This window comes from Schistocerca gregaria, chromosome 5 (genome assembly GCF_023897955.1).
Source record: "Schistocerca gregaria isolate iqSchGreg1 chromosome 5, iqSchGreg1.2, whole genome shotgun sequence".
Classification (NCBI taxonomy): domain Eukaryota; kingdom Metazoa; phylum Arthropoda; class Insecta; order Orthoptera; family Acrididae; genus Schistocerca; species Schistocerca gregaria.
Window position 1 is genome coordinate 399,938,554 of NC_064924.1, and position 19,215 is coordinate 399,957,768.

The window sequence follows — 19,215 nt, forward strand, 5'->3', positions numbered from 1 at the left end:
CTCACAATGTTTGCAAAATGGCATGGTGCATCACCTTATTGAAAGATAACGTTAAGAGGAAGTTGTGGCACAACTTACAGCTCCTACAAGTTTCATTACCTGTAGGTTCTGTGAAGAAGAATGGGCCTATAACCTTGTTCTTCAACAATTCACATACACATTCATTTTCGGAGGGACACCTTCGCATACAGAAAACATTATGAGTTACCATACTTGAAGAAGAAAATCGCCAATAAATATCTGAGTTGCGTCTTAAGCTATTACCTTTTGTATTATTATACGTTTAACTCGGACACCCTCAGTTTTCCAAAGTATTACAATATGATGGATGCATTAATAGAGGCGTAACTCAACCACTTGGTCTTGTGAGTGCAGTGCTTTGACAGAAAATGGCAACGAGGCAGAAAAAATGTTGTTGTGTGTTGGAATATGAGAGATGTTTATCTGTAACATAAGTGTAGCGTACATTCAGAAGGAATTATAAAAAAACAACTATCATTTAATTACAGCATTATGGGTTGGTATCGGCGATTTAAGGATACTGGTTGTCTCTGTAAACAGAAAAATACCGGTCGACCAAGTGTGCCAGATGCAAGCACTGAGAGGAAGACAGGAAGTTTCGTACGCAGTCCAAAAAATTGAATGGTCTGCCACGTACTTGCAATTTAGCGACAGCAGTTACATTTCAGAGCATATCGTCTGCATCTCGTTTAACAATCAAAACCTCAAGATTAAGGCCGGTGCCTTCAATTTTGCATAACAATAAAGGAAGCACTTGAGGATGAAGATTTCGCCTCCAAGCTGATATTCATCGACAAAGTAACTCTCTGTTATCTGAAAAGGATAATCGCAAAAATGTGGGATCTGGGGCACTAAACGTTCTCATGAAACTTTGGGGAACGAACGAGACTCGCCCGAAAGTTGACGTTTTCTGTGCAGTGTCACAGTAAAGGCCCGTTTTTTATGTAAGAAGGCTATGACAGGTACCTCTTAACCTGTTGCGTTACAGCTATGATTGTTTCTATAACTGACTGCTGTTTCCGCGAATTTCATGTTCCGACAAGACGGGGCACCCAATCATTGGACCATAGAAATGCGCCTTTACCTAAACGAAGAACTTCGTCATCGCTGGATTGGGCGTAGTGGTGAAGATGAAGTGGTTCTGTTACTTTGAATCCCCATGTCGTCTGAGTATTTCCTTTGGTGATACATTAAGGATCGTGTTTAAGTACCCAGGCTGCCGAGGACACTGGAGCAGCTCAGAGAATGCATCAGTGCTGCTGTGATGACCACTGACAGGATGTTGCTACATAAGGCGTGGAACGAACTTTATTACCGATTGGACGTGTGCCACTTGAGCAGATGGGCATAACCAGAAAATTTGTAGAGGCCAAAATGGAAACTTAGTGAGTTTACGGCTATGTCCATGCACAAGTCATATTTGTACACGTAGTAGTTTGGAATATACAGAGCTCTGGAAAGGAAAGAATCATTTAAAGCAGCCCTGTACTTATCCATTCAAATGTAAAAAGTGTTAGTTCCATTTTCGCACCTCAAATGTTTAACCACTGTCCACGACATTTGTGAGGTTCTTATCGGGATTCAGATGAAACTACAAGGAAAAAAGCAGGATCGCAAGATGCAATTACAGTAAAAGAAAAACGAAGTGCAGGTGAGCGGGGTGTGAATGTAAGCAATGGATGATACATGGCTTACGGAAGTTATCTGGGTATAAATAACCGACTTTATCCATTAATGTGAAACGGCTCGTGAGGATGTGACCTGTCTTTTTAAGTTCCCAAAAAACCATATGCTCACTTGTAGCAACGTCACATTAACCAAGAAACTTGTGGAATCAACTGCACTAATTTATACGACAAATTAACTTTTCGCGCGCATAAGTAAATAACTCATGTGTGTGTGTGTGTGTGTGTGTGTGTGTGAAATACACGTGGCATATGCTAAAGCGGGAAAAAGTTAGTTTGGGGTAAAAATTTGTGCAGCTGATTCCACGCGGTTTGCGGTTAATGTGACAGTTCTATCGTAATTATGTCTTGCGATTCAGCTTTTTCGCTGATGCATTTGTTTGATTTCTTGTTTCTCCTAATGATACCTAATATACACCGATGACACAAAACATTATGAACAGCTGTTTACCAACGCATTGGTCCTCCTTTGCGTCTCAAAACAGCGTTCTGCTTTTCAAGGTATCGGGGGTCCCATATCACACACCCCACACCATTACAGAGCCTCCACCAGCTTGAACAGTTCCCTGCTAACATACAGGCCCATGAATTCATGAGCTTCCCTCCATTGCCCTTAGACGTCCATCCCCTCGACAGAATTTGAAACGAGACTCGTCCGAACAGGCATGTTTCCAGTCATCAACAGTCCAATGTCTGTGTTGAGGGCCCAGGCGAGGTGTGAGGCTTTGTGTCGTGCAGTCATCAAGTGTACACGAGTATGTCTTCGGCTCCAATAGCCCATATCGATGATGTTTCGTTGAATGGTTCACAAACTAACACTTGTTGATGGCCCAGCAATGAAATGTGCAGCAATTTGTGGAAGAGTTGCACTTCCATCACGTTGAACTATTCTCTTCAGACATCGTTGGTTACGTTCTCGAAGGATCTTTTTCGGGCAGCAGCGATGTCGGAGATTTGGCGCTTTACCGGATTCCTGACATTCACGGTACACTTGTGAAATGGTCGTACGGGAAAATTCCCACTTCATCGCTGCCTCGGAGAAGCTGTGTCCAATCGCTCGTGCACTGATTATAACACCACATTCAAAAACACTTAAATTTTGATAACCTGCCATTGCGGCAGCTGTAACCGATCTAACAACTGCGTCAGACACTTGTTGCCTTATATAGGCGTTGCCGACCGCAACGCCGTATTCTGCCTCTTTACGTATCTCTGAATTTGAATACGCGTGTGTATACCAGTTTCTTTGGCGCTTCGGTGTATGATACGGAAGTTATTTTTCAACCTTCCTATATCCTTGACAAATGTCTTATCTGTCCTGACTTGCTTTCCTTTGCGTTCGGCTTGTTCTAATTATGCTCATGTATATACAATCCATATTTCCTCTGCTTTTAGCTGCTGTTGCTCATATTTAGTCACGGTCCATCTCTCACACCTACAGCAGAAAGACTTCTCGCTTCGATGTTCATGAATTTTGTTGTGAATGTAGTAACTGAGTGCTACTATTAATTAACCCTAAACATCCACGATAGCACAAAAGTATGGGTGGATGTTGCACACTACGATTATTAAACACATGTCTGACAGGGAGCACTATAGCAGAATATGACAACATAATAAGAAATAACAAATGACATTTATTAACAGTGTGTTACAAAAAAGGAACTTATCTTTAGTATAAATTTCTGTGGCACCTGATGTCCAAATTCTAATGCAGCGAAATCTAAATAAATCTCTATGATATTGTGACTATAACGATAATGTGCAGACACTCTGTTAATTGTCCAAGTTCTCCATAAATAGCGACTGCTAAGTCATAAGGTAGTCTTTCGAGCATTGTATGGAACTGATTGCAGGCACTAAACTAAACTGTTTAACCGCTGGTTTGTAACTTTTCCAATGTCCATGGCGCGCCCGTCTTTTGTCTGTCGGCGGAAGAATTTCCAAATCCGCCAGTACAAGGCAGAATCAGTGCAGTTTGTAGCTGACAGCATTCCCGGCTGCTGTTCGCCCTATTAGTGGTAATATACAATGCGCCGGATGAAGAGTTGCGGATGCAGGAAAAGGTCCGTGTTTATGAGCACCATCTGGAGGGTGCTGCATTGAACTGAGGGGTAAGTGGTTGTACCTGTTAGAGGTGACCTCTCACGGCATTTGTTGTGTTCCTGTTTCTTGCAAAACAAGAGATCTGCTCATCAAGAATCGTCTGTTATCCTAAAGCGCACATTCAGCAACGGATATCTGCTGTACATTTCCTGGGTTTGGATATGTTTTCTTACAAAATGATGCTCCATGAATAGAACCTCTGTTAACCATTCCTCTTTGAATGACGCGAATGGTATGCTTGCTTACCGAACACCGTTTACTACCACTACTACTAACATATTATTAGTGTATACACTGAATTTATAATGTTGGAGTGTACTTGCCAGTTACTGTTTTTACTGTAAGTTCCTGTAGGACCAAACTGCTGAGGTCATCGGTCCCTAGGCTTACACTCTACTTAAAGTAACTTACGCTAAGGACAACACACACACTCATACCCGAGGGACGGCTATAACCTCCGACGAGTGGAGCCGCTCGAACCGTGGCAAGGCGCCCCAGACCACACGGTAGCAACCAGTATTTTTAGCGTGTGTTCGTATTCTTTCCTGAATCCACCACTGAACTGAAATCATCAGCAAATTGTATGCAGTTCACTGTTTCTCCACTTATTTTAATTTCCTTCAGTCTCTCTTTTAAGGTGTCGAGTGTCAAAATTTTATAGCAAATCTTCCAATTTACTGTCAAGTAAGATCCGCAAAGTTAAAATTGCTTCCTTAGGTCTGCTGACAGTTATAAAACTGCATCGATCTTCCTTCTATAATTTTTCGTTGTGTTCTTTATCATTAAGGTTTCGTGTTTCAATGTACAAAAACCGAATCCATACAGGATCGCTCTGTTGTCCTTCTGTCTCTGTCCAACGGTTAAGAACCCTTTTTCTCAGGAACGAGTAGACATAACAGATTCAAATGTATGTCTCACATTAAGGTCTACGGGCCCTTGGCGTTGTACAAATTTTAAGTTTCTATGTCAATGCACTCAAAAGGTACAGACATTAATGTCGCAAATTTTGATACTCGAAAACTCACTCATCAAAACCAATAGGGTGCTTCGCGTTGGCCTAGAATCATGAATCTTGCCATGAAACAAGATTTCACAGTACAAGTAAAGGAGAAAATCCCAAATTACTAATTAATAGCTATATTACATGAAAAAATATTTCATTCATCATTTGTTATCCAACTTTAAACTTGAAACTAAAACATTCGCTAAACTCTTAGAATTTCTGAGACCGATAAATTGCCAGTATCAGTGTCGATAACAGGAAAAATCGACAATATCCTCTATTATAGCAGTGGATAAACTGTCTATATACATGATTATGTTTGTACAGGACCCTCAGCACGCGAGTCCTCGCGCTTGCCCAATTTTATTTAGTCATCTTTGATGAATAGGGCAAGAGATATATTCTCATATAATTAATATTTTTCAATCACATATCCTTTTCTCGGTATTGTAATAGTTTTGTAGTAATCTACGGAAGTCTCCTATTCTCGTAACAGCGCATAATTACCGTGAATAAGAAATTTGCATTTTTGCCGTGCATAGTTTTAAAGGTTTGTCTTGGTATGACATCAGTGACATTTGATTACTTTTCTATTTCTCAGATTCTACACAGAGTGCTCAAATTATTCTTTAGCAGTAGCAGGTCCTACCTCATCGTTACTCAAGTCTGTAACACTATCAGGTCCTTCCCCTTCCCCGGTTTCTATGTCATTACAGCTACATTATGTGTATTCTTTTCAACATTTACATACTGCTTCATTGTTATTAAGTACCCACTTTCGTGTTTTCATAGTTTATCCGGTTATTTGCTTTCTGCTCTGGTGGTTTTATTTTGAAGAATGTTGCATTTTATTATCCAGTCTTTTAGGGGCCCTTTCAGATCTCTTGCACATAACAGTTGTCTAATTGTTTTTGTTTCTCTGTACTTATGAGCAACGTGGATTTTTATTCTCTCATTAGCTAGCTTTTATGAAGTTGTTCTTGTAGACAAAAATTGACAAAGTAGACAAACACTCACAATGGAGGGCTTTAGGTATTGCAGACAGGTGGAGAGTTAGATTGGTAAAAGGGAAAAATAACTCGTGAAATGAATCGAGTGAATCTATGTTCCTAGATTTAACTCCAATATTATTATGGCCTGTGAGGGTCGTTGATGGATTTGGGTTCTGAGCATTGTTGTCGGTTCTCTTTCTTCATTACTCTGCCGTCAACATTAGATTGCACTGCATTCTTGCCCTCAGCACTGTAGTCATAGTACGCGGGAGGACTGCTGATAAAATATCGTTATATCGACAGTTTGCCCAAAAAATATCGATATATATATGATATTATTCCCCCGATATACCGATATATCAATATCAAAATGGCGATGTTGAATGTCGATGTTTTTATTTTTATTTTTTCTGTAAATGTTTGAAACTGTTCTTTTGAAATTGTAATAGAACGTAATATTACTTTCACCGTGTGAAGTAGTCTCACTACGTTTTGAGCTTTCATCACATCCAATCATTCTCTTTGACCCTGTGAAGCAAGTATATATGGCACAAAAGAAGAACTCTGATTGCACAGAGGAGGTGGCGGTGTGAATGGAATAACAAGATTTCCGATGTAAAGAAACAGCATGCCAGTTGCGTTAAAAACTATTTTTAATAGAACTAGTATGCTATTTCTTCACATCGGCATTCTTCGAGAACAGTTGCTGAAAATGACGAACAAAAATCTAAATGACAAGAATGGTCCTTGCGGTGGGCGGAGACGTGTGAGGGAAAGTGCAGACGTAATCAGCGGTTCTAGGCGCATCAGTCGGGAACCGCGCGATCGCTGTGGTCGCAGTTTCGAATCCTGCCTCGGACATGGATGTGTGTGATGTCCATGGGATAGGTTTAAGTACTTCTGAGTTGTAGGGGACTGATGACTTCAGATGTTAAGTCCCACAGTGCTCAGAGCCATTTGAATCATTTGCAGACGTAATCGGCGCTCGGCGCTTCTAACAGAAACTGCAGCGTTTAGATTCAACACGCAATTTTTATACTATAGCTGCTATGCCGCTGGCGTTTGCAGAAATGAAATAAACAGGGAAGTCGACATGACGTGTTCCGTATAAATTCGACATGTGACGAAACCGAACGATGGACCCATGAGACACATTTTATTGTGCCACTTTCATGCAGTTACCATTGCTAGCAATGTGTTTATCGCCAAGCGTGAACGTGAATTATTTTCTTTCAGTTCTTGCTCTAAGGGGGATAGAATGGCTGCTAGCTTGTTGATTTACAGAGTACCTAATAATAAATCAATGCTTACGTATACAACTCTTAAAACCGGCAATATATTTCTAATGTGTAGCCGATATTTTTATAGATACGTACACAGATACTTTTTCCGCCGATATTGATACTTTTTTTGATATATCGATAACCGATAATGATATTTCTTAAATGTAGAAGTATTGAATTCCCGATATTTTTAAAAATATCAACACGCCTAGTACACCGGTGATACACCCGAATGAAATTTGTTTCTATGTGTTCTGGGTTGTAATGTCCTGGGAAGGGTCTCATGGAATAAATAATGTTAGTGAGAGAAGACGCTTGCAACTCACCTGCCCAGGTCCAGCTTGCTGACCTCGAGGTAGGCGGAGCCCATGAAGTCGTCCTGCAGGCCCCAGTCATAATCAAACACCTGTGGGGCAGAAAACGGAAAGTTTCATTGAGGTAGCGGGCAGAAGTTTATCATACCATTGCAGTTCACTTTAGATATTTTTGGTCCAGCTGTTAAGCAGCAGTTCTTCCAAAGTGTTTATTTCCAAGAGTATCAGTCGAAAAAAAAAAATTGTGTTAATACAGCGATACAGATTTCAACTAGTTGATTCAGGCACCAGAAGTATGTTAGTGGTTCAGATTGTACGTTTACAGCCTATTTTTATAAAATTATATCGACATCTTTCTTAGGAAATGCAGCAGGCACGTTACACACAAATGAAGAAGGCAAGCTGGCCGCTGTGGCCGAGCGGTTCTAGGTGCTTCAGTCCGGAACCGCGCTGTTGCTACGATCAAAGGTTCGAATCCTGCCTCCGTCATGGATGTGTGTGATGTCCTGAGGTTAGTTAGGTTAAGGTAGTTCTAAGTCTAGGGGAATGATGACCTCAGATGTTGAGTCCCATAGTGCTTAGAGCCATTTGAATCATTTTTTGAGGAAGGCAAAACATAAGTGAAGCAAAATGAAACTCGCAACACACAGAACGAGGCAGGTGATATGTACGAGAGCGACCTGATGCGTTAAACTAGCAACTTGTACACACCAGAATGTATTAGGAGGACATTATACAATTTAAATACAATATAAAGGTGCAAAAGCAACAACTCTCGCAGGCGTTCCTAAACTGCCCGTATAAACTCGTAGCAGTAACAACGTGAATAGAAAGTCTTGCCCCTCACGTTGTACATTCGCTCACTCTTCTTGCATTACACATTTGAATTACATATTTCAAAAAATGTAAAAGGACCGAGGAAGGAGCATTACATCCAAGAACCTGCTATCGCAGGTACTTGAAGTAACAGACACATCAACCGATTAGAATACCTGGTTTTCAAGCAGTTCATAATTTAATATACACTCCTGGAAATTGAAATAAGAACACCGTGAATTCATTGTCCCAGGAAGGGGAAACTTTATTGAGGCATTCCTGGGGTCAGATACATCACATGATCACACTGACAGAACCACAGCCACATAGACACAGGCAACAGAGCATGCACAATGTCGGCACTAGTACAGTGTATATCCACCTTTCGCAGCAATGCAGGCTGCTATTCTCCCATAGAGACGATCGTAGAGATGCTGGATGTAGTCCTGTGGAACGGCTTGCCATGCCATTTCCACCTGGCGCCTCAGTTGGACCAGCGTTCGTGCTGGACGTGCAGACCGCGTGAGACGACGCTTCATCCAGTCCCAAACATGCTCAATGGGGGACAGATCCGGAGATCTTGCTGGCCGAGGTAGTTGACTTACACCTTCTAGAGCACGTTGGGTGGCACGGGATACATGCGGACGTGCATTGTCCTGTTGGAACAGCAAGTTCCCTTGTCGGTCTAGGAATGGTAGAACGATGGGTTCGATGACGGTTTGGATGTACCGTGCACTATTCAGTGTCCCCTCGACGATCACCAGAGGTGTACGGCCAGTGTAGGAGATCGCTCCCCACACCATGATGCCGGGTGTTGGCCCTGTGTGCCTCGGTCGTATGCAGTCCTGAATGTGGCGCTCACCTGCACGGCGCCAAACACGCATACGACCATCATTGGCACCAAGGCAGAAGCGACTCTCATCGCTGAAGACGACACGTCTCTATTCGTCCCTCCATTCACGCCTGTCGCGACACCACTGGAGGCGGGCTGCACGATGTTGGGGCGTGAGCGGAAGACGGCCTTACGGTGTGCGGGACCGTAGCCCAGCTTCATAGAGACGGTTGCGAATGGTCCTCGCCGATACCCCAGGAGCAACAGTGTCCCTAATTTGCTGGGAAGTGGCGGTGCGGTCCCCTACGGCACTGCGTAGGATCCTACGGTCTTGCCGTGCATCCGTGCGTCGCTGCGGTCCAGTCCCAGGTCGACGGGCACGTGCACCTTCCGCCGACCACTGGCGACAACATCGATGTACTGTGGAGACCTCACGCCCCACGTGTTGAGCAATTCGGCGGTACGTCCACCCGGCCTCCCGCATGCCCACTATACGCCCTCGCTCAAAGTCCGTCAACTGCACATACGGTTCACGTCCACGCTGTCGCGGCATGCTACCAGTGTTAAAGACTGCGATGGAGCTCCGTATGCCATGGCAAACTGGCTGACACTGACGGCGGCGGTGCACAAATGCTGCGCAGCTAGCGCCATTCGACGGCCAACACCGCGGTTCCTGGTGTGTCCGCTGTGCCGTGCGTGTGATCACTGCTTGTACAACCCTCTCGCAGTGTCCGGAGCAAGTATGGTGGGTCTGACACACCGGTGTCAATGTGTTCTTTTTTCCATTTCCAGGAGTGTATGTATATCGTTACGTCTTCTTGAAGCCAGAAGACCCTAAACCGGATATCTTTTCGATCCAGAGAGTCTTAGTTTCTATACGTCACAGTGTGTTCGCTAATGATGGAATTGTTTCCTTTATTTTGCAATCTAAAATATCTGCTTATCGCAAAGTAATAAGAGCACGAAAACGTTCACAGCCGGACCAAATCATAATAACAATTATTTTGCTGACCTGACTCAAGTCAACAACGCTCTCTGTACCAAAAAAATAAATATCGAACTAAGATAACTGTCTTCGTTGTCTCAAGTACTGGGTGTAAAAAAATTTTGTTTACCTGCTATTGTAGCGGAAAAGTACGTATATGCGCGCATAAGGACCAGGTCTTGTCAATAAACGCTGTAGTTGCCCATTTGCTCCCATCAGTATCAAGAACAAAACGAGAAAAAAAGCATTTTTAGTACTCGTCCCACAGAACCTGACAAGTTTTGCCACCCCCAAGAAGTTTGTACCCGATGCGCATCGCACCCCACTCGCTGCGCCATTGTGTTCGCGTAGAACATCCACTGTGCCCCATAGAGCTGGAAACAAATGAAGGCTTCAAAAGACGAGCAAAGAAGTATAGAGCGTTCTCTTACAGCGGAAGGAGCTCAAGAAACGGAAGTTCATCAAAGAATGGTACAAGTGTATTACTGATGCTATTGACGGCTGTTATAATTTTATTCGTGAATTTCATGGATGGGTGTACTATTTGCTTCTGAAGTGCAGTGTCTGTAAATCTATAGCCTGGGCACGTAACTTATTCACTGTGGTACTTAGCACGTAGTGCTTTAGTTATAGACACGCTGGATGAGTTTGTTATAATGTATGCAGGCACCGTTATTCAAATGGTTCAAATGGCTCTGAGCACTATGGGACTTAACTTCTATGGTCATCAGTCCCCTAGAACTTAGAACTACTTAAACCCAACTAACCTAAGGACATCACACACATCCATGCCCGAGTCAGGATTCGAACCTGCGATTGTAGCGGTCGCGCGGTTCCAGACTGAAGCGCCTAGAACCGCTCGGCTACAATGGCCGGCCGTCTGGTGTTATAGCACATTAACTTCAAATTTCGCGGCACTGTCTTAACGGATATATTCATCGTACGTCCCAGATTGATTATTTGATGCAGTGTTGCTTGTCTGTTAGCACTGACAACCGCACGCAAACGCCGCTGCTCTTGGTCTTTAAGTGATGGGCGTCGCTCACTGAATTCTCCGTGTTCAAAGTATGTTAAGGGAAGGTTCAAAAAATTAATTTTTTAAAAACTGCCTCTTGGATCCATAAAAGTGTTTAGAATCCATCCCTGAAACGGTTGTTCCGAATACGGAACGGAAATTTGCGGTTGAACAAACAAAAAGCAAAAAAACAAAAAAACACAAAAAAATGCACCTGCCTGAAATTGGCCTTTTTCACGTACCAGTTTTTTTCGGGAATTTCGACTTTGTAGCGAGAAATTATTCTATGTGCTTGCCCATGACTAAAACTGATAAAGTGATCAAGGAGCTTACGAAGTACTACGGCTTGGCAATCCAACAGCATCCCAATTCGTTGGAACAGATGAAGAAGGCAATTTGGGTAACGTATTTCCAGAAGTGTTTGACGGATGGCCACCCACAACACCAAAATTGTCCGGCTGGGGAAACCTTTTGGTGTAAGTGACGCATTGCAGAGGCTACCGGACATCTGGACGAATATCAACATGACCAGCCTCTCTCCAAAGAAGTTCAAAAAGTGATTCAACCGATCTACGAGGCCCTTTCGGAGGACGAGTTATTGTACCGGTGCTTGGAAAGAAACACACAAAATTCAAATGAAAGTTTGAACGCGTGTGTTTGGAAGTTAGCCCCAAGCATTTGAATTCTGGTGCGAAGACTGTGGAGATTGCGACTTTCCTGGCAGTGAGCAGCTTCAACCAAGGGTATTCAGCAATTCTGAAGACCATGACAGCGACGGACGTCACCCTGGGACTCTATTCGACGCAGTTCGCCAAGTATTCCGACGATCACCGGAGTCAAGCGGCCGGGTACCGCTTATCGCCGGCCGTACGAGCGGCTCTGGAGCAGCGCAGGATGGACCAGATCGAGCTGAACGCCCTCTAAGAGGAAGAGGAAGACTAGTTTATGGACGTGGAATAGCAGAGTGAACGTAAATTGCATAATATTGCATTTGTATGTAGTCAAAACTTCAAACGCGTTTTCCTCTAAATAACTGTAAACGCATAACGGTAGACAAAATGTTCTTCGATTTTTCCAAATCAGCGGATTTGCACAGACATTCGGACAGCTGGTTCATTCTCGCGCGGTATGGTAACTTGAAATCTACTGAACCGATTGGCATGATTCTATGTTTCCGAAAAACCTAACTAAATTGTTTAGGAGCTGTATCACTTTTATTTTGATCCATCAACTATAAACATTTTTACTTGGCCGACTAAGTCGAAAAATCGATGAAAAAAACCCATTTTTTCAAATCTCCGCCATTTTGTTTCCTATGGTCCAAATAATTTAAGCGAGGTACAACTCCTAAAGAATCTTATATATTTCGCCAACGTCAACTCAATTTTGATTTCAGACGAGCCGGCTGACCTGTGACATACCGCGCGTGGAGGTCTACATCGAAATTTTGTTTCGTTCCGACGGCACTTCCGCCTTTTCTCTTCGACATCTCCGGTCGAAAAAATTCCAGTTTGTAGGGGAAATATCAATAAACATTTTAACCAAGTTTGACATTGATATCTATAACACACCCAGAGAAAACAATTCTCAAAGAACATGCTTTTTTTCGGGCCAAAGGGAGTAAACCGCCCCTTAAATCCCGTCGTGCGTCCATAATACGTTAGAAGCCTTTGCAAATGTATCACCTGAGTACAAATAACAGCTCCGGCAGTGGGCTTTTTATACCTTGTACATGCAATACTTTCATCCTATATGTGCATATCGCCATTCCCTGCCTTTTGTCATCTCACTGTATAATTTTTTAGACGCCATTAGCCGTACTCATTGAAGGTAAAATCTCCTGAGCGATTAGGTATATTCCTCAACGCTTGGAAATCTCTGCTGGGATCTTCTCAGAAGTCTTAGGGTTCCGAGGTGGCTGAATACTCAGTTTTTGGGACGTGTGAAGAGAAATATGATGCGGACTAGTCACCGAGAGATTTAACTTTTATTGACATTTTTAATTTATTTAGGGTTAAAGAAATGGAAATTCGCCATTTAAACTTCACTAACGTGGGCACATATTCATAGTAAAAATGGTACAACAACGGCGGTACATTGCGAACAAGTTACACACAGAAGCATGTGCCCAGTGTTTATCTGTGTGGCAATTTGAATTGCCGTGTTTATGGAGTGCTGTGCCGTTTCTGTGGTGTCGCTTCAGAAGTTCCGTGTAGTCACGTTTAGTGCTCGTGGCCGAGAAGGTGTGCCCGGCCGGTGTGGCAGTCTCTCCTTGCCGCGTTGTGTGACAGGGACTGCAACTCCTGCACGACAGCGACAGTTTCGTGGTATTGAGTGCCAGAGGTCACTTTGTTGGACCAGTGGGCCTTTCCCGACAGTTTCGTAGTAGTGAGTCCCAGAGGTCGCTTTGGTAGACCAGTGGGTCTTTCCAGTTTGAATGTAGCGTTCCTGTGGTTGTGAAACAACATGGATAACTGGCTCTTGCTGTGGCTTCGTTTATGAACTGAACAAGCAGTGAAGTTGAATCGAGGGCATTGTTTTAGATTTTTTGTCTTTTGCTTTGCTTGTTATCAATTTAGACTCCTACTGTCCTTATCTGCATCTACATGACTACTCTGCAATTCACATTTAAGCGCTTGGCAGAGGGTTCATCGAACCACAATCATACTATCTCTCTACTATTCCACTCCCGAACAGCGAGCGGGAAAAACGAACACCTAAACCTTTCTGTTCGAGCTCTGATTTCTCTTATTTTATTTTGATGATCATTCCTACCTATGTAGGTTGGGCTCAACAAAATATTTTCGCATTCCGAAGAGAAAGTTGGTGACTGAAATTTCGTAAAAAGGTCTCGCCGCGACGAAAATCGTCTATGCTGTAATGACTTCCATCCCAACTCGTGTATCATATCTGCCACACTCTCTCCCCTATAACGTGATAATACAAAACGAGCTGCCCTTTTTTGCACCCTTTCGATGTCCTCCGTCAATCCCACCTGGTAAGGATCCCACACCGCGCAGCAATATTCTAACAGAGGACGAACGAGTGTAGTGTAAGCTGTCTCTTTAGTGGACTTGTTGCATCTTCTAAGTGTCCTGCCAATGAAACGCAACCTTTGGCTCGCCTTCCCGACAATATTATCTATGTGGTCCTTCCAACTGAAGTTGTTCGTAATTTTAACACCCAGGTACTTAGTTGAATTGACAGCCTTGAGAATTGTACTATTTATCGAGTAATCGAATTCCAACGGATTTCTTTTGGAACTCATGTGGATCATCTCACACTTTTCGTTATTTAGCGTCAACTGCCACCTGACACACCATACAGCAATCTTTTCTAAATCACTTTGCAACTGATACTGGTCTTCGGATGACCTTACTAGACGGTAAATTACAGCATCATCTGCGAACAATCTAAGAGAACTGCTCAGATTGTCACCCATGTCATTTATATAGATCAGTAACAGCAGAGGTCCCAGGACGCTTCCCTGGGGAACACCTGATATCACTTCAGTTTTACTCGATGATTTGCCGTCTATTACTACGAACTGCGACCTTCCTGACAGGAAATCACGAATCCAGTCGCACAACTGAGACGATACCCCATAGCTCCGCAGCTTGATTAGAAGTCGCTTGTGAGGAACGGTGTCAAAAGCTTTCCGGAAATCTAGAAATACGGGATCAACTTGAGATCCCCTGTCGATAGCGGCCATTACTTCGTGCGAATAAAGAGCTAGCTGCGTTGAACAAGAGCGATGTTTTCTGAAGCCAAGCTGATTACGTGTCAATAGATCGTTCCCTTCGAGGTGATTCATAATGTTTGAATACAGTATATGCTCCAAAACCCTACTGCAAACCGACGTCAATGATATAGGTCTGTAGTTAAATGGATTACTCCTACTACCCTTCTTGAACACTGGTGCGACCTGCACAATTTTCCAATCTGTAGGTACAGATCTATCGGTGAGCGAGCGGTTGTATATGAGTGCTAAGTAGGGAGCTATAGTATCAGCGTAATCTGAAAGGAACCTAATCGGTATACAATATGGACCTGAAGACTTGCCCGTATCAAGCGATTTGAGTTGCTTCGCAACCCCTAAGGTATCTACTTCTAAGAAACTCATGCTAGCAGATGTTCGTGTTTCAAATTCTGGAATATTCCGTTCGTCTTTTCTGGTGAAGGAATTTCGGAAAACTGCATTCAGTAACTCCGCATTAGCGGCACAGTCGTCGATAACAGTACCATCGGCACTGCGCAGCGAAGGTATTGACTGCGTCTTGCCGCTTGTGTACTTTATATACGACCAGAATTTCTTTGGATTTTCTACCAAATTTCGAGACAATGTTTCGTTGTGGAACCTATTAAAGGCATCTCGCATCGAAGTATGTGCCAAATTTCGCGCGTCTGTAAATTTTAGCCCATCTTCGGGATTTCGCGTTCTTCTGAACTTCGCATGCTTTTTCCTTTGCCTCTGCAACAGCGTTCGGACCTTTTTTGTGTACCACGGGGGATCCGTTCCATCTCTTACCAGTTTATGAGGTATGAATATCTCAATTGCTGTTGCTACTATATCTTTGAATTTGAGCCACATCTCGTCTACATTCGCATAGTCAGTTCGGAAGGAATGGAAATTGTCTTTTAGGAAGGCTTCTAGTGACACTTTATCCGCTTTTTTAAATAAAATTATTTTGCGTTTGTTTCTGATGGATTTGGAAGAAATGGTATTGAGCCTAGCTACAACGACCTTGTGATCACTAATCCCTGTATCAGTCATGATGCTCTCTATCAGCTCTGGATTGTTTGTGGCTAAGATGTCAAGTGTCTTTTCGCAACCATTTACAATTCGCGTGGGTTCGTGGACTAACTGCTAGAAATAATTTTCGGAGAAAGCATTTAGGACAATCTCAGAAGATGTTTTCTGCCTACCACCGGTTTTGAACAGGTATTTTTGCCAACATACCGAGGGTAGGTTTAAGTCCCCACCAACTATAACCGTATGAGTGGGGTATTTATTTGTTACGAGACTCAAACTTTCTCTGAACTGTTCCGCAACTGTATCATCGGAGTCTGGGGGTCGGTAGAAGGAGCTAATTATCAACTTAATTCGGCTGTTAAGTATAACCTCCACCCATACCAATTCGCACGGAGTATCTACTTCGACTTCACTACAAGATAAACCACTACTGACAGACACAAACACTCCACCACCAATTCTGCCTAATCTATCTTTCCTGAACACCGTCTGAGACTTCGTAAAAATTTGTGCAGAACTTATTTCAGGCTTTAGCCAGCTTTCTGTACCTATAACGATATCAGCTTCTGTGCTTTCTATTAGCGCTTGAAGCTCAGAGACTTTTCCAGCGCAAACTACAACAATTTACAGCTATAATTCCGACTGTTCCTTGACCCAAGCACGTCCTGTAATTGCCATGCACCCTTTGACATTGCAGCCCATCCCGCACTTTCCCGAGGCCTTCTAACCTAAAAAACCGCCCAGTCCACGCCACACAGCCTCCGCTACCCGTGTAGCCGCCATCTGAGTGTAGTGAACTCCTGACCTATTCAGCGGAACCCGAAACCCCACCATCCTATGGCACAAGTCAAGGAATCTGCAGCCAACACGGTCGCAAAACCGTCTGAGCCTCTGATTCAGACCCTCCACCCGGCTCTGCACCAAAGGTCCGCAGTCGGTTCTGTCAACGATGCTGCATATGGTGAGCTCTGCCTTCATCTCGTAAGCAAGACCGGCAGCCTTCACCAAATCAGATAGCCGCTGGAATCCAGAGAGAATTTCCTCAGATCGAAAGCGACACACGTCATTAGTGCCGACATGTGCCACCACGTGCAGCTGGCTGCACCCTGTGCTCTTCATGGCATCCGGAAGGACCCTTTCCACGTCAGGAATGACTCCTCCCGGAAAGCACACGGAGTGCACACTGGATTTCTTCCCCTCCTTTAGCCGCCGTATCTCTAAGGGGCCCTTATTACATCGAGGAACTGATAACGGAGTTTATGCCTTGGTTGCATAGTTGATATTCACTCAGGTTCAGGCATCATGTCATTTTCGCTAGATGTGTCGATGTCATAAACATGTTTTGTATATGTCAAGTCATTAGTAATAACAAGACTAGAGCTAGACACTACTAAGTAGAAGAACTGCTTTTAGGATGTGGCTAATTTTTCTTTGGGCAATTGCCTATTTTACTGCGAATTATGTTGTTCTATGTGTGTGCCGGTACCTTCCTGCTACAAGGTCGCGACGTCTTGTGAATGATGAGGTTGCTAATGAAGTTACAACTATGAGAGCAGATGTTCTGCATAAACCTGCGCGCTACTCACGTGACAGTATAACTGCGCACTAGAGTGACTTTAAGTGCGTAATTCTCGCCAACCAAGGGCGCCGCAGGTAAGGTTGTGCAATACTTATTACGCGACGTCGTTGGTACGGAGAGTTTATCCACGGCAAGTAACCTGAGCCTTAGGTAAGCAACTTCCCCGTTTTCTGGAACTGGTTTGCTAATCTAGCTACGAAGCACTCGCTTCTAGGTCGCTCTCGTGCTAGTGGCTTTAGTTCAGTCCGCTCACGTGGACTGTTAATGCGACTTGCTTGTGCTATTCCATTTGGTGAACGACGAGCGATTTAACCTATTGTGTAACATACCTTATGGCTATTGTACCTCAATTTACCCTGAACAATAGCGGTGCTAGCATTAAATGACTCTGCCGGCACTGTGGGCTAGTTTATACCATATTTTAATTATACGCGACGAATTTTTTCTTATGGTTTTTATTATTTTAAGATGTACTCTGTTCACTAGTTACATGTATTTCCCGTATTTTGCTGCAGATCTGAAGACGGTAATTGATGTCCGTAACTGTTATTCTAAAGACCACCATGTTTTATATTCATTGACGCAACAAAAATTTATTCTGAAATTGGGAGTGAATCACTCTTTTAATCAACGACTATGCCGCAGCTTGTGAAACTTAGGCAGGTCCTGGGACAACCCTGGCGAAGAGGAGAGATAGCGAGGTGGGCCACGCGTATATATCAAAGCATATAAATTCCGGGTCAGTCACCTAATAGGGATGGATTTTGCTGGTGCTGGTGCCGAAGCCTTGAGTCAACATGCTGAAACCCTGGATCCCCAAGTCTAACAGCGAAGTGAGATAAACATAACGTTGTCAGAGTTTCCTCCCTTCTTCCAAGGCATAGGAAAGTATCAGAAGCAAGACATCGTGACAATTACAGAAACTGGAGATCGTGTCCTAACCGTACAAAAATTGAAGTGACAGCTTTCCATCTCAACAACCGATTAGCAAACCAGCCACTAAATGCCACCTTCTCTAACAAATCAGTTAAAAACAACCCTCATCCTAAGTATCTTGGAATCGCACAGGACCGATCACTTACGTTCAGGACTCACCTCACATTACTAGCAGAAAAGTTAAAGGCCAGGAATAACATCATCCTGAAACTAGCAGGAACTTCCTGGGGTGCACAAGCTGACACTCTCCGTACAGCGGCCTTATCTCTCGTATATCCTGTGGTTGAATATTGCGCGCCTGTCTGGTACAGGAGTGTGCATGCCAGTAAGGTTGACGTTCAGCTGAACGACACCATGAGAACTGTAACGGGCAACCTGAGATCAATCCCCCTACCCTGTCTGTCTGCTCTCAGTATCATCGCCCCATCACATTTGAGACACAAGTAGCAGCGTCGCGCGAACGGGAAAAGATTAATAACGTAAAGCTTTCCCAAAGGCTACCCGTCGAGGAAATACTGCTCAGTCCACCCTGCACGCGTCTCAAATCAAGAAAACCGTTATTGACAGCTTGACGACTCGAACCATTAAAATTGAAGATGTGTGGAAGGAGACATGGAAAAACGACACAAGTATACTTCGCCGTGGCCTCGAAGACCCTACATGCATACCAGGCTTCCAACTACCAAGAAGAAGCTGGTGTGTGCTCAACAGAATCCGATATGGACGTGGAAGAACTGTCCTTCACGTACAAATTGGGACTCTGACTCCCCAATGTGCGACTGTGGAGCAGCAGAATAGACTGTTGAACACATTGTAGAGGCATCTTCCAATAAATGTTTTAGTGGTGGCTGGAACGACAAAATCAACGCCTCGCCAACAGTACTGGATTGGATAG

General features: G+C 43.6%; 1 protein-coding gene across 1 annotated transcript in view; it reads right to left on the reverse strand.

Annotated features, from left to right (window-relative positions):
- LOC126272264 (multiple C2 and transmembrane domain-containing protein) overlaps window positions 1-19,215 on the reverse strand; it is a 1,046,785-nt gene that overhangs the window by 563,818 nt on the left and 463,752 nt on the right. Inside the window, exon 5 of the mRNA XM_049974999.1 lies at window positions 7,417-7,496. Coding sequence (XP_049830956.1) covers window positions 7,417-7,496 — 80 coding nt within the window. The remainder of the gene's footprint in view (window positions 1-7,416; window positions 7,497-19,215) is intronic.